Source organism: Rhyacophila brunnea, unplaced genomic scaffold (genome assembly GCF_057557595.1).
Source record: "Rhyacophila brunnea isolate RB1 unplaced genomic scaffold, BYU_Rbru_1.0 scaffold_3, whole genome shotgun sequence".
NCBI classification, from domain to species: Eukaryota; Metazoa; Arthropoda; class Insecta; order Trichoptera; family Rhyacophilidae; genus Rhyacophila; species Rhyacophila brunnea.
The window spans coordinates 14291417-14309001 of record NW_028232965.1 but is presented as its reverse complement, the minus strand read 5'-3'; the positions used below and the strand labels follow the sequence as shown (position 1 = coordinate 14309001).

Below are 17585 nucleotides of genomic sequence, written 5' to 3'. Positions count from 1 at the left end.
AATAGTCTTTTCAAGGATACACTCGCCGTCAACCATGTTTTTTGGTAAACTGTTCAGAGTTAAATGCTTTTTTTGTTTTGATTAGTTCATACACAATAACTAAATCTGTTGGTGAGGTCCTAATCGTTTCACTTCTAGTTTGTCTTCAAATGTCAATGTACTGAACTTATATTTCAATAAATGAACCACCTCATTCATCATAATACCTAATATTATTTTACTAACGTGAAATTCAACTATCCACAACTAGTACATTACAATAATTAATATTTAGGTAATACAAAGTAATATTGATTTAATTAACTGAAATAGCACATACCTACCCTTTGTTATTATCATTCAAAATATTATAAATTATTATAGTATGTATTAACAAATATATTTTAAAACTTAAGGAGATATATAACATATTTGATCACTTACTGGCAAACTAACTAATAAACTAAAGCGGTGGGTCATGGATATGAATTTACAGCCGACCGACAAGATAACCTCATACTATATTATAATAATAATACGCCCAGTTTTACCTACTCACACTTATGCAAGACCAGGTATTTACTACAGTGTCCCCGGTCCAGCATCGGTATATGTGGGTAAAATGTGCATAGCACTTGCAAAGCGGCCTACAGACGTACGCATTTTTCAGCTTCCTTATGTATTTTGAGAATCATAACTGGCAATCGCATATAGCATCTCATAATATAAACATTGCTTTGATTTTAAAGGGGCCACCGAATTTGGACCCCAGCAGCCCGATTTCCTAGCTATCGCCTCGTGTGGCACCAGACGACATGACGTCACAATTACGTCATGTCGTCTGGTGCCACACGAGACGATAGTTAAGAAATCTAGCCCCAGAAGTATCGTTGTATTGTACTATGTAGGTAGAGCCAAAACTCACATAGAGCATTAGGGATGGGCCAAGAAACAAGAATCAAGGATGGGCAAACAGTACAAATAAAATATATACTTAATTAATTTATTCAAAATCAATGTATTATGGTAGGAACGTACAACATGAATATTCAATTGAATATTGACTATAGAATGATGAGGGGACCGGGGTGTCCCCTAGGTACCCTAAGGAAGAGCCGCCTCTGGTCGGGATACTATTTCTGATTGCTCTTACATGGAGCCTATTGCATAGTTTTGTCTCACTCAGCATCGTTTCAACTAAGTCATATTTTGTAAAACTATCGACCTCACCAAACCTAGTATGTTATTAATAAAGGGTTTTTTTTAAGATGGCAGTAAAGATCAATAATGTAGAATTGAAAAAAATTGATAGCCTATAATTTTGAAAACACTAGAATATTTATAACCACTAAAAAAATTATTAGACCTGTTGCAATTAGATAGGACACTTATAGCTTCAGAGCACATGGGTGCAAATCCTGTTGGGTGTCATAATTTTTTCTAGTGATTATATATATTTTTTAGAAGTGTTTTCAAATTATGTATGATCAATAAAAGAATATTACATTCTTAAATCTTGTGAATTATTCATTGAATAATAATAGTTTATTAACAATACAGTACTCTCAGTAATACGCCGCTTGATTATCCGACAACTACTATAATCCGCTGTTATTTTTACTAGTTGAAAGCACAAAATTAAGCTCTATAATTCGCCGATTGTCAAATTCAGGAGTCGCCGCGTACGAGTATACAACGCAGATGAGACAAGTTTATTTTGGAAACTTCCTCCTAAAATGTATGTTCATCGCGAAGAAAGTAATGTACCAGGGAGGAAAGTGCCCAAGGACCGTAACACAATTATTATGCCGTGCTCCAATGCAACCGGGACACACAAAATTAAGCTTTTGGTCATAGGGAAAGTCAGGAATCCTAATCCATTTAAGAATATCTGCCTCACTGAACAACTGGTTGTGTCAAGTAATTTACTGTTAAGGCTATACTTCAGTTGAGGCATGGTCTAAAAAGATGGTGGCTAGGCGATGCGTGGATTGTGCAAATGACGCGTGCCGAACGAAATATAATTTGTCATAAAAATCAAACATGCGTCCATTTAATTTATTGTTATATTACTAATAATAATAGTATATTCATTGACATGTCTTCTTTTTTAAGTACATAAGTAAAGTTTTTTAGTCATCTTTACACGATTTAAGAATATTTTCATTTGACGCCATGATAAAACAAATCGACTTTCAGTCTCCCGATTGGTAACTAGTGAGAAATTTCATCGCACCTACTGTTGAACATTATTTGCCGTTTCACTGAAGTACGCTCTTAAATATTTGGTTAATAAATATGTATAATTTAGTAAACACTTGATTTTGATTATAAATAAAACCGCACTTACAAATTTCTTAAAAAAACTATTTTTACGAAATACCTGTTTTAATTTTTTTGTTTTGTATGTATGCACTATAATCCAGCGCTTTCACTAATTGGACACTTGTCTGCTTTTTGGGGTGGCGGATTACTGAGTACTGTAATTCGGTAACCTAGATTTCAAAGAATGAGTAAAATGCAAATACTGGATGAGCTTGTAATAAGTCTTTCCGATTAACATGGGTGTTATTATAAAAATACCATTTAACTCGAGCACAGCTTCGGTTCGTGAAATCCCTGATGCTAACATTCTTTTTTGTAGAAAAATTACATTCCATTTCACGAATAGAACATAATTTAATACATTTTACATAGTCTTGTCGTTCAAAGGACATTGTTCAAGTTTGAAATATATGAGAAATCGACGTATGGTACAAAAATAAGACACATACCTACCATATTCTTCTATATGCAGTAAACTTGTTATTTTGCAACAAAGATTCTTTGGGCAATTTCAATTCATTCCCGAAGAGATTTTGTTGTGTGGTGTTTCTGTTTGTTGTCCAAAATGTTTTGGTCATAGCTAGATATAGATAATCTGTTGTGTGAAATTTGGTTAATGAGAATAAGCTTTTTTAATTTGTGGCATTTTAGTTTAAAAAAAATTTTGTGTTGCTAGCAACAAACCGCCAGTGTTGCAGTTACGCATACGCTACAAATTGGTCATTTGTGTTCAGACTCCAAAGCTCACCAGTCGCAGCATCCCATACATACCCATGTTTCATATGCAATATCGGTGACATTCCTAGTAGGTTTCATTCATGGCTGTGCGGCAGACAGGTGAGTTTAGATGTGTCAACTTAGACCGGACACAACCTCAAATCATAGGAAGTGGCAGTCTATGTGACATTTTGCATCACCCCTAAAATATGTCTTGACTTATTTCAGAAATGTTAATCAGTCATAGGCGATTATTTCTTGCAATTGCATCTAAACGTTATAAAGGACAGCCGGCCCCATCTTCCTTTTTTTTCTTCACAGAAGTGAATCTATATTATACAATAGGTTTGAAGAATAAAATGCAGATAACACTAAACGAGCTTGTGATGAGGCTTCCTAATTCATAGGTGACAACAATATTGTAAAATATCAGCATCGGTGAATGAAGGCCTTTCAATAATATCAAGCCGCATTTAAACCAAGTGAGTGAATGTTTGTTCTTCCCCCACTCAAGCGAAATTCTCTTGACTTCAAACGCTCTTAATCGAGCGAGCATAAGAATTTCACTGGGGTGGGGGAAGAACAAACATTAGCTCGCTTGGTCTAAATGCGACTTTACAAAGCAACTAATCGTTTATATAGCTTCCATGTTATGTTGTTTCAGAACATATTCCTCCAATTCCTGATACAAGAATCTTCCAAATATCCTGAGATGTATCGATTAATTAAGGTGTTAATTTAACAATTTTTATTTCATGTATGTTAAGTATTAAAATATTTTTCAATTTAATGTTATTTCCTTTCTCCTGCTTCCTTAGCCTGTCTGCTCCTTAGGTAGAATATACTGTATGGTATGTTAAAGGTACTCATAAAGTGCACTACTCTACAACCATCATTTATCTTAGCTGCAATGATAGCGCTGTATGCAATGGTAGACTTTAGCAAGGGCTGTGGGTGAAAATTTATGGCTACTTGAAAGTGCAGGGGGGAACCATTCATAGTTCGAATGGCCATAAGATATTTAATTGAGGCTGTATTCATATTGCATTAATCGATAATTTTTCTGTAAGGTTATCTATGTAGTACCAAACGCAGAATTCAAAAGCGCACAAGCCTCAATCAAGGATGGGAATTTTATTTTAAACTGCTCCAGTTGGGTCTGATTAAAATTCCATTTTCCAAGTGGAGGTGGTTCAAAGTATTTTGGTTTGATAGGCATATTAGTTATAGAAAAGTACCACATTGAAGGTCTGATAGTTCCAGTGGGAAGGCGGCTGAGATAAAAACTGTAGGTGAGTGTACATACCAATTAACCCCACCTACTTAGGGAGGAATAATAGCTTTGTACTTTCACTGTAGTAAGTTTTTAAAAACAAGAATGTAATAGCAGACTATTGTAGATCTTTTAAAAGGAACATTTCAATAATTCTGGATATTGATATTGCATAAGCCTCAATTACATTGAGCTTCTTTACGAGCTGTTTATTGGCGAATTTACAATCTGCCTGTAAAATCGCCCAGTGTAATCATCGAATAAGCTAATAAGCAGGTTGTAAACACTCTACCGAGAAAAGTTGAAAGCCGGTCAACTTTACACGCTACACGCCGGCGTGTGGGCCTACTGCGTCTGCGCAGTACCAACCTCCCGGTAAAAAAACGAACTACGTTCTGTCAAAATTGTCGCTGGTTTGTGGCTTCTCAGTGAATAGAAAGTTTTGTGTAATCATCAAATCGCAGTAGCTGAATCGCCCGCTTTTAAATTCGCCAATAAACAGCTTGTAAAGAAGCTCAATGTAATTGAGGCTATAAACAGAATGTTAACCATTGCAGTATGAACAGCATTTGAGACTATTACCCAAAATATGAATGAATGATAATGGTATTTATTTAAATAAAAAAAATATTAATTATATCATGCAAAAAACCAAGTACCACACCACGGCTTTCTTAACAAAATTAGTTGTCTGGTTCAAATACAGTTGTGTGATTTTTGTCATTATGAAAAATTGGCTTTTCCAGTGTTTCATTGTTATACTTTTTACGAAGTCTGATACATATTATTATCTTCACTCGGTGACTCAATATTAACATAAGATCTTTGCACTGTAACCCATGCCAACAGTGCTTTTTATTATGTACCAGTAGTTTTTGGATGCCTTGCTTAGAGGCACATTAATTAAACATGGGAGGTTAAAGGTACCATGGGGGACATTATTTGTTGTGGTTGCACTTTTCAACAGTTAGGAATCACATTTTCCATTACATCCAATATTATTTTCAATCACGTTGAATCCGTGATCATTTCTTAAATATTGAATACATAGAAAGAACTATAACACAACAGTTTTTAGTTGTTTTCGAAAAGGATGTCGGCAAATATTAGTAATTGGCTGAAAGAAAATAAATATCTTCCAATACAATGTGGAAAAAATTAAGGTTTCAAAATAATTGAAATGAAATTCAGTTTAATGTTAAAACATGATTGTTCTTTTATAGATTGACTCAAGACAGAATTATTCCACAATATGTTATATGATTTTGGCTATATTCAATATACAAAGGCCAAAGTTGTGTATTTCAGTTACTTACATGCGTATTACAAAACATTAAATAAGTGCGACGCTTCAATCAATCTTACCAGATTTTAATAAAAGTAGTAACTTGAATTGTACCTTACCTACCTTTTGTGAGGTGTAGCTTGCCCTCACACATTCCTCGTGTTGCAACAAGGAATGAATCATTTGTCAAACTTAAATATCATGCAAAAAAAAAAATGAAAAGGAAACGATGTTTGAATTACCCGCAAGAAACCTACAGTGAATAAGACCTTCCAAATTGCTTTAAGCTATTATGTATGTACTTCTACTCGCGCATCAATTTAAACACTGTATAAGATTCATTAGATCAATAATTTTATTATAATTTATTATTACTTAGCATTTCTTTCGATATACAATTAATGTACTACAATTAAGTAAATGATAACTAACAAAAATATAAAAATTTCCTGTACGTTTCTAAAATGCATTATACTAAACAATTACTGAAGAGTGATCTCATAACCACACTAAATCCATAATATTATATTGTGCAAAGCTGGCAAGGAAAGAGGTGTAGGTACGGATGTTTCAACGATATTCACAAAGCCATCACTATTATAGTCGATTGCCATAACTATAAAAGTAAACTTATTTTGATTTGACAAAAATCTATCGGTCCGCGTGTCATAGTCTCCGTGGGCAGTTCTGCAGTATCCAATAAAAGATTTTAGGTGACCCGATCACCCTTCAATTATTTTTAGTATTGAAATATTCTAATTTGCAGTCACCGTAATCTTGGGGTATTAATTATCTATACCAGATTTTCTCTAGAAAACATGAGAACAATCCGGAAAGTAAAATTCATTCACCAGTCATTCCAACAATATCATTCATTATAATATTTTATCCATGGTGGGGGAGTCACTGTCCGCTCAGTAAAAGCGGAAGTAAACTGTAAAAAATATAAAAGAAGCACAGGGCATGAAGTCCAAGAGTAAAGAAACAAATTATTTTATTTTGAAAATTTAGCATGATAAAAATTAGCATAAAAATAAGTCGGCCATAAAATATCAATGCTTCATAGTTTTTTTTTCGATTTTCTTTTTTTTATTTATTTATAAACTCTTCAATAACTGTCATTTCCAATATCATATCCTGATAATTTAACAAACACCTGAGCCACAATGCGTATAACCAGAGATCGAAGCAAGACTACCAAAGCATAGTCCCCATACACATTGAACAACCAAGAGATTAGGCAGGCCGCATCATTGCAGCACTCGATTGCAGATATGCCAATTTCCAATACCAATGTTAAGTTCAGTTATTTAGCGATACCCCTTAAAAAATAGTATTACCCAAACAAAGCATATTAAAGCCACTTATTGGTGTTCCAGTGATAAGTTTTAAAATGCAAATGAATGTATGTATTCACAGCAAAATCAAAGGTCATCATGATACTCAGTAAGACTTATGATCACACCAAAGTTTGTTCTTATGACACCTAAAACTGAACACACTAATTCAACACAAGTAAATTCCATCATAAGCTCCTAAAGCGAGCCTAAAGCAATTTTCTTTAATTAGGTACAAATAATGAATGTTAAGATTTTTGAAATAGAATGATAGTAACAGATGAAAAATAATATAACGATTCACAAAAAAAGTGTACGGTTGAACAATGATCTTAGTGAATATTGGCATGTCTGCAAATGCACAGATGAGTTTTAAATTCTCCGAAACCTACTATTACTGTTCTATGGAACCCTTTCCAGCACGAATCCGTCAGGAGTATTTTCAAAGAGTGATTATTACAGTTAAACACATATAAATACATTTAGTTTAAAGAGACGGCAATGCGTCGTTCAGTGATAATAATATATTTATTTTCAGACAATTGCTTAAACATTTGGTAACAAAGCTGACAATGGATATATTTTAGATTGTCTCAACATGTTATTATCCCTAAACCACGCCCAACGGAAGAGAAGACTGGAGGTCGTCTCCGGGATATTAATAGGCAATTAATAGGGGGCAACGACATTGATGATGAGAAAACACATACGGCTTCGGCCAACTCTCACTTCCGCACACAAATACTTCCATCTTCTTTTGTCATTATTTATATATTTTTTATAAAAGACCAGTCCTTGTATTTTTTTAATTTATCATTACAATAATGAAAGTGTTATTGTTTATTTATTTTGATGTCGCGCTCTTCCTCAACAGGTGCAGCAGTGTTTATTTATCTAAGGCTGTGTTGGCCTTTATGGCGATGACGCACTCTTCACCGCACGATTTCAACACAGTGCACTGAAAGGAAAAAAGTCAATTCAATTAAATTATTACAATGGTTCTTATAGAATATAGATCTACAACTTACTATAACTTGGTATTTGACTGCTCAATGAGGACACTGCACTCAACATTCGTCTACTTTAACTTATGCACAGTAACAATGATAATTTATAATTTGCTAAGCCACTTACTTACACATGGGCTTATATCAAAAACTGGTTAAAATGCTCTATATTTTTAGTCAATCAACAAAATTTTATCATTATACATTATAATTCGTAGTGTAGAACTATTCAAAATATAGTAAAGATGCATGAGTATTGGTACCGATGAGTCAAAAATTAGTAAGACGAAGGATATGTAGCAGATTATATGAGTCATTTTGAAATAGGTAAAGTCATCTAAATAGTATGTAAATTGCAGATGACTCCCAAGAGTGAAAACCAAAATACATGTAAAGAATAGGTGATTTGCTATTTATCTTTGCAATAAAAAAATGTGTCACTTGGCAACACCTGCCACTAAATCACATTTGTAGGTTTATTTGAGGTTGATTAGTCAAGTTAAAATTATCACACGCGCCCGACGATGATTGTTACAGTAACAATGGGCAGATATACATTGACTTTCCACATACTGTGATAAATTTCATTTTAGGCCGTGCCTGGTAAATAATAATTTATTATTATATTTAGCATATACACCAGTGAATCCAACATTTTTTTGTTTCGAAGAAGCCTTGAAATATATTACTCATGGGACCTATTTACTTCTGGCCTGCTGGTTACAAAAAAAAATATTTTATGATCAATAACCATCACATGAAAACCATGATTACATACCTATTTAATATTATAAAATTACAAAAAGATGGTAATTTGTACCTTGTCGCAAACTTGCAAATTTTGACAAAACCAAGGCCAGGGATCCATGGAACTTGGTTGAGAATCATATAATATACCAAAAACCGTCTATAAACAGGCCAGGGACTGAATTGCGAGTTACTTAGTAGTAGATATTGATTATTTTCGAATGCAATGAGGTAACCTGCTCGCAGTAAATGAAAATTTCCATTGATATATTTCTTTCAAATTAATTAATATATTACCACTTTTTTTCATTTCAATATGAAACCATTATCATTGTCGACAAATAGTTTACCATATTGTATTTGAAGTATGAGCAATAACTAGCGCTATGTTAAAAATTTACAGTTTCGTGTCACAGCCTGACTATATAGTGAGCCTTGCAAGTTCACTACATATATGTAAATAAATAAATTTGAATATTTTAAAAGCTAGTGAAACCATGAAGTTGACAAATACCTGTCTAATAATTAATTTCGCTCTTTTCAATAAAGAATTTCTAAAATATCATCGCTTGTATTTTATGAGAGCAATATTTTTCTCATTGTAATAATATATACGCATCAGTTTTGCGCATGATAGTTTTTGATGTTTCCTGTAAAAATCCATTCATCGGTCAACCAATTGGTTTGAGGGGATGTGTGACCAATGACGTTATATCGCCATATCAGCTAAGTTAATTGTAGTCATAACCAACAGTGGATTTTTGTGCCAATGGGCATCACCATAAGCGGCATCAATAAATTTCAAACCTCCCAGGTTTTATTAATGATCTCAAAAACTGCCAGAGTTTTCTTGTCCTCACAAACAAGAAAAGATGTCTTTGAATACAGTTGATACAATAGCACAATGAGTGACTGGTGTGGCCCAATTGCTTATACATTTATATTATTTTCCTACGTAAAGCTCGTGTCGAGATGACAACATTCTAAAATCGGCTGTTTGGCTTCGATCATTAAATCCCAAAATGAGCAAAAATGATGAAGCTGTTACCATTTACTTCTGCCATTTGGGCGGGTTGACGACATCACATCGAAATAATAAATGTTACAAAAAATTAGGACACAATTCATTAACCCTTTAACTGTGCGTGAGCCGTCAAGACCTACACGACCATGGTTGTCAGCCATCATACTTGACATCCATTATGAAGTGAAAAAATTGCACTCGAGCCCATGTAGAGGTTTTGTATATGTATAACCTAGGGGCGGCAGGTTATATGAAAGTATGGTGAAGCCGGCTAGTATGGCGAACAAGTATGGTGGGACGGGCTGGTAATCAAGTTGTGGCAAAATTTGAATGTTAACATTATATTATATGGGTACATTATAATGACCAAAGTAAATCCTCTGTGATGCCCTGATTTTTTTTTATCGCGTCGCTATTTTTCGTAAGTTATCGGTTATTGTTGGCCTGCTTCATTCAGCTGTATGAGAAAGCCGATTCCTTGCCCCTCTTTTAATTTAATACCTCTATGTGTATAACCCTACAACTGTCATGTTGTTGTCAATGGTCATTTATAGACCATAGACAACAATACAACGGAAATGACACAGTTGTCATTGAGTCTTCCTATAATGTAGTTGACACGCACCACTGTTCCATGTCTCTCACCATATTATCTAAATTCCAAAGTATAATGTAAACCTTTCAACTCAAACTAAAATCAATGTGACAGTTATTTCTTAATGCCGTGTTACCTGAACATTATTACCATAAAATAAAACCAATAAGATACTAACTCGTGTATTATTCATCACTGCCCGAACATATTATGTCACACATACTCAAGCAACCTTCAGAACTTAAACATAACATCGGGGGTAAGAACAACAATTCATCCCCCCCCGATATCCATACACTGCCATACAGTAGGACCTTAATTGTTCTGACAACTACATGATCATCAGTTTCGCATGATTGTAAGAGTGTAATAAAAAATGGGAAAACTCAAACATTGTTATGAAATAACAAGATACTAATTTGAAAACATCTCATGCGAAAATATGACACCCAATGGGACTTGAACCTGTATGCTGGATTCGCACCAGTCTGCTTTCCTGTCGGGTGTCATATTTTTTCTGGTAGGTACCTATATGCATGAGATGTTTTCAAATTACATTTATTATGTTTGTTTAATATATAGAATGTTACATTTTCATATCTTCCGAATTATTTGTTGAATAAAAGAATTGGTTATAAAATAAGTTTACTCCGGTAGTAAAAAACGAATGATTAATTTTTTTCAGACCATTTTCATTCACATCAATACAAATAAACAAGGTACTTCCATAATAATATCAATTTTAAGTAGGCATATTGAAAGAAAATTGATTTTGGCCTAATTCACATATCATGCTAAAACAATTTATTCAAAATAAATTTCCCAGATATGTATTTGACTGAAAAATAATATGCGGGAAGTGATATGTATGCAGGCTATGTGTTATTAGAAAAATTGAGTCCATCTCCCTAATCCAAAAGTAGGAGTGATGCGTAATTAAGTGTCAGTGTACACTTACGAGGAGTTCTTTGCCGGCTTCAAAATCTGAGCGCAGCTGTGTGCCGAGATCGCCATCGGGGATTTTAAGATCCTCACGGAGGTCTCCATTGTCGGCCATTAATGTGAGGTAGCCATCGTCGATATCCGTCAGCTGGTAGTCTTCACGTTTGACATGGGGTACATCCATATTATGGGTGGAAGGGCATATATCTTCATACCTGAAAGAGGGAAGAAGGATTTCGATAAGATTAGTTAAAAGATTATGGATTTATATAGTAAGCAACCACTTACATCAAATAAATATAATGAAATAATGACTTATTCAAAAATTTTAGAGACCGTTGTGCAGAACTTTCCTATGAAGCATTATAAAATAACACATTTAATTTCAGTCTGTCAAAGCAAATCAATAAAAAAAAAATACAGTGTTACATTTTGAACTTTGGGTTATAAATAAATATTCAATACTCTGATATTATGGCTAAGCATGTAACTCATATCTATAATTTTGTATAATCTTATAATCCTAGTTACATAAATAGTAAGATATAATAATCTAACAAAATACTTTAACCGAATGATAAAAATAAACAGTCCTTCCTGCCTTTTGTTTATGTAAATATTCAATGTAAATGGTAATGATCTGTTCTATTTATCGTGATTGTAATCCAATTCATCTTTCCATATGAGAGAACAAGGTGTGCTCAATCCAGGGCTTGAAAAGGATTCAAATTAGTCTGCGAGTGACCTATAGCACGAGTTCAACAATCATACAGTTCGGACAAGTGACTCTAGGCTCGCTGGATTGATTCTTTCATCACACGGATAAGGACACCTCGGCCGTAGTTATAAAGAATGGCCAAATACAGGTATGCTGACATTACACAGCCTTAGCTAAGACGTCCTAGAATAGAGTGCAAATGTATTATTGTTGCTGATACTATTTTCAACTGTTCTTACACGAAGTCTATTGCATTGCTTTCAGTCAAAACTATCAGACTTTACACTTATGCGGTATGTTTTTAGAAGATTAGAAAGAGCTGCTGAACCCTCGGTGGATTAAATCAATATGATGACATTGTATAAATGAAGGGAAGCTTACGAATAACAGCTTGCAGAAGAGGGGCTTGCAAGGAAATTTAATTTATATACTTCTTAAAGGTGAAACATAACCTCCAGTTAATTTTATCAGATTGCACTTTCGATTTAGTGTTGACAACCATACTATAATCATACGTAAAATATGCCTTCATTGCATTTTTGAAGGATTCAAGACGATAAATGTTCCTGCACTAGTTTTTTTTTTCAAAAATACTACGATTTTTACACTTTTGTTCTATAATCATTATAGAAAAAGATAGTAACACTGAATGGGTGGGTTTATAAGGTGAATTCTATGCTGCAAATGTGGCAATATTGAAAGTGGTAAGTACACCATGTAAAATAACGAGATCGGTGATGTTTTGACAAATATTTCAACATTACATAACATGTAAACCTAGCATATTCACGAAGTTTATAACAAAATAATACTCCAGCAGTTCTATATAATAATTATGGTAGTGAATACAAAGAAAATAGTAATACAAAAGTGTGTAAGTATCTACTTGACCTCTAATTTAGACACTACCAAGAGATAATGTCAGATTGTGCTAAAACAACAATTTTAATATTTAGCAGATTGTGGTTACTTATCATGTACACTGGACGGACTGCAACATAATTAGAAAATATAGAAAACCTGACCAGATGATGAAATTTTCACTAGTTATTAATTATTTTGAAAGAATTCTTAAATAAATCCTTAATCAACATTATACTGATTAAATGAAACATTAAGGCGATACATCAGTGAAACGGCAAATAATTTTCAACAATAGGCGCGACAAAATTTTGGACTCGCTACCATTCGGAGAGAGAACGTCGAGCTGGAAACACGTCAATTTGTTACGTGATGGCGACGGGGGTATTAATTCTTAAATCGTGTAAAGATGACTAAAAACGTTACCCATTTACTTTAAAAAGAAAACATGTGAATGAATATATTATTATTGTCACTATTAGAACAATAAATGGACGCATTTTGGATTTATGACAAATTATATTTCGTTTGGCATGCGTCATCTACACCCGCGACCCGCGCATCGCCTAGCCACGATCTTTTTAAACCGTGCGTCAACTGAGGTATAGCCTTAATACAATCAATTGAATTTAATAAAATGAACTAACAATGTGTAATATACCTAATATTGAATGAAGCAATGAAAACAAATAAATATTAATGAAAAAGTGTGCACAATTTTTTCATATTGCCTAAAGCTAAAGTATTCCAAAACTATTATGGCTAGGTTTTCACAAGGTTTCATTGAATTTTAATCTATAAACTGTAGTGAGTTCAATAAAAACAAATATCTACATATTATGACTAACAAAGTTTAATGTACACTATTTATGGCGGATCTTAACAGCCTACCTCCACCCTTCGCATACTGCAGTGGACAGACTGATATGTTTTTATTCAATATAAAGGTAAAAATAAGTGTGATATTTAAAGTCACTATGAAACAAAACATTACGAATTTGACAATAAGTTTCAGGGAGAAATTGCATCGTTCAATTTGCATCCAGTGAATAATTATTATGAAATTGATAAATTGGCACTATTGATAGAAAAGGTTGTGCACAGCGGTGTAAAACCTCGGGTAAGAGAGGAATATAAAGAAAATTAACTGAGAAATTATGTCCTAAGTATAAAATCAATACTGAAGTTAGAACTAATCAATTAAAGTGCAATGGAACAATTACTGTAGAACCTTAATTGAGTAGATTAATATCAAACGTCGTCAAGCTAGATTGAAAAAAAAATTTATATGCCTTAAATAGAGAATGAAAATCTGCATATTACGTTTGATGTATTTCAAACTTTTAAACCCACAAAATTCCACTGTACAAATGAAATCACATACCTATACAAATCACAATATTTTTTTCAAACCTGTCCATCTCTATTTTATCTAAATTACTTCATTCAAAATAAAAATAGGTATTTGGTACATGTCGGTTATGGGAAAGCCAGGCGGGAACCGTGCTAATTGTCGTAGCCGATTTTGGCAAAATTCATGAATTCAAAAATGAAAATCTAACCTAACTTACCCGACCTAATAAATAACCCAGTATATCGGCTATTTTCAAAATGTGTTTGCCGCTGGCTTCCCCATAACCGACTTGTACCAAATATTTTTTTAAAATACCTAGTCAGGTCTTTATTATAGCTGTCATGGGTTACATGTAAATTGTACGTAAACCATTTCACCTTTCTTGTCAGAAAGAGATGACCGTATACTATAGCTGATTTTGGCAAAATTCATGAATTTAAGAATGAAAACCTAACCCAACAAATAATCCAGTATATTGGCAATTTTCAAAATTTGTTTAGCTGATGGCTTCCTGTAAAGTGTAAACCGACAAGAACCGTTGTTTTATTTAGACATGAATTTGTCAGTCCTAAACGACCCAAAGAGGTTGGACGGTCTTTAAACACATTCGCGGACACGCCGTCTATAGACGTCGTTTTTTTTAAGTGCGATATGACAGAACGTCTATAGATGTCCTGTACTGTACAACATAATGTATGTGTATATCACTAACATGTGTCCGCGAATGTGATAATATACGGTCATATATTTCCGAAACAACATTTCACGGTGAAGTGTGATATGGCCAAATTTCAGGACACGGACACTAGATTCTATCATTTTATAATACCTCATAGGTTGCATTCATTTTCTTCAGTTTCACATTCCAGCGGACTTAACGATGTTTGATATCAGGCAACACAATATACTAATTTAAACTTTTCTGATAATCTGTGAAACTGTATCATATAAAAATCCAGATAATTGAGGTTCTACTGTACATTAAATTTATAAAATAAAGACTACACTATGACTGGTTTATTCAATCCTTTCCTTAGCTTTGTATGGGAACCAATTAATCCGTCACACCAACTATAAAATTAGATATAAGTAGTCCTGACCCTGTATGAGTACATATACCCAACGTAAAGACATAGGTATATAAAGAAAACTTACTTCTTTCCATTGAATATGTCAATTCCGACCATGTGTACTTTGGCGTGTCCATGCTTGCCGGTCTTTGAGGTGGACATCTCCACAATTTTGCAAGGGCGTCCTTTTAACATAACAAAGCCATTTTTACGCAGGGCACTGCACTGCATGGGGAAGGTGGCCGAGGCACCGGAATCTCCGGTCTCGAAGTGGGTATCCTCCATATCAGACATTTTAGTATGTGGGAATTACTTCTTATCTAATTATTAAAATGTACCTAAACCGTCTACCGGGTGGTCAGGATGGCTCTGTGAAAAAAAAAAAATATTATTTAACAATCCGATCTTGCACTTACACTTAAATTACACAAGAAGATGCGTAGATTCACTCCAACCACAGCATATCACACAATTCAGAGACCATTTTCATGTCATGATGCTAATTTTGATTAGTTCATTACATACGATGCGTTGCTAGTGTTAAAAAATTATAAGTATACCAAAGATATCAATTATTGTTTAGCATGGTGGCTACACTGTAACAATTTGCCCTCATATTTTGCTGCTTCAAATGTCATCGCAAACCATTGTTTGTATTTACTGGCACATTATTTTTGTTTCTTAAAATTATGAATAAAGCCAGGCGACCAACATTTTAATGGGAATGTCGAACTAACATTGACAGAGCACGTTGCGGGCGGATGGAGACTGATGAAATATTTATATTTGGCTCATGACTCAATAAAAAGATTCAAAATGACATGTCTCCCATCGCTCCGGAGGGTTTGGCATGAGTCCGCTCATGTAATCCGTGCTTAAAATTATTTTTTTGATGCCGTGCCCACTCTTCCATATTTCCGTACCAGCCATTGGCTTATAGTAATTGCAGTGCTGGTAGTAGTATTTGCCCCATCATCATAATGTAATATGTAAGCAAAAATATAGGTTTCGGATGAGACTGAGGTTACATACTAATAATCAATGTACCGAATAGTATCATTGAAGTCAGAAAATATGTCAGTATCTTAAATGGAAAATATTTAACTCAAACTAAATGTCGAAGAGTTACAATTAGTCAGATAAAAAATGAAGGCACATTGGAGTTGCAGTGACACTATTTTATGTGGGAAATTTTTATGAGTTGAAGCTGTCATCCGAAGATTATTCAAAACATTCCATGTCATTTGAATTGATAGTTTTATTTGTTAGACCCGTTATTCCGAAAGCTTAAATTTTTCAGAATGTACCTAAGTAGGTATATATCACACATTTCTATCTGACACCGGGAACGTCCTATTGTCCGATAAAATCATTTTAGTTTAAAAACATGTCAACAACATCGCATTAACACTAAAACGGAATTCATCCGGATGACCTCATGTAAATTGTCACTAGAATTGAAGGTGTCTTCTTTAGATAAAAACGAACAATGAAATGGTCACTTTTGAACAGTACTATCGTGAATATAAATTTAGCACGCCGATGAGGTTATTTTTTTCAACCATGTCTTGGGGGGACTCGCCATAACTAAAATCACTATTTCAAGAGACGCACTCAACTACGCACCGTGTAATCTTCGATCAAGTGTTTTTAGCAGGAAATATGTTTATAAACTTTCACAAATAGTCAAAAATATTGACCTCTCGATATAATGAAATACAGACATGTGGCTCGATAAATATACACAAGCAGATGTTTCAAAGAGTATGTATAACCGAAAAAAGGTGGCGGAGCACTGTAAACGGTTAAAAAGCACGCATAACATAAGATTCAACCATATCTATGGTGAGATTCCGTTTTTCTCGAGAAGAGCCGGAACGCTGGTAAAAAAAGACGTGGTTTGTCAAGTCAAACCAGCCGGTCAAAACTGTCTACAAAAACATTACACTGCAACGAATAATCACTATCACTCGCTTAATATTTATGGTATATACAGACACGGACGAAGAATACTTACAGCGATTAATTAGCACAGGTAAGTACAAACAAAATCACAGTAAAAGTAAAATATTTATCGATACTCACATGTGACCAAGATGGGTTCTTCAACCGAAAGGCCCTGTTGCGCCTGCGTAGCAGGTTTAAGACTCATTTCCTGCGACGGGGCCAACAAAATCAAAATCACCGGAAACGATATACGCGGCTACATTTAAATAATGGACGATACCTTTAAAAAGATAAATCCTCATATATTTAACACCAATAAAATATTAAAACATATTTATTTGATGTCAAGACAAAAGTTTCATGTCGATACTCATTTATAATTGTACAAAAATATATAATTGAAA

At 33.9% G+C, this 17585-nt stretch overlaps 1 protein-coding gene across 3 annotated transcripts; it reads right to left on the bottom strand.

Annotated features, from left to right (window-relative positions):
* Positions 1 to 5911: 5911 nt before the first annotated feature.
* Positions 5912 to 17353, bottom strand: eEF5 (eukaryotic translation elongation factor 5). Of its 3 annotated transcripts, none has more exons than XM_085952364.1 (4): positions 16861 to 17353; positions 15320 to 15603; positions 11248 to 11446; positions 5912 to 7874 (listed from the first exon to the last, which is right to left on the bottom strand). In XM_085952364.1, exons 2-4 carry the CDS (start codon positions 15526 to 15528, stop codon positions 7803 to 7805), a joined length of 480 nt encoding a protein of 159 aa, XP_085808490.1. In that variant the 5' UTR covers positions 15529 to 15603; positions 16861 to 17353; the 3' UTR covers positions 5912 to 7802. The 3 variants fall into 3 exon arrangements, with proteins under 3 accessions (XP_085808490.1, XP_085808488.1, XP_085808487.1); XM_085952362.1 differs by having other exon boundaries at positions 17252 to 17353; XM_085952361.1 differs by having other exon boundaries at positions 17320 to 17353.
* Positions 17354 to 17585: the final 232 nt, after the last annotated feature.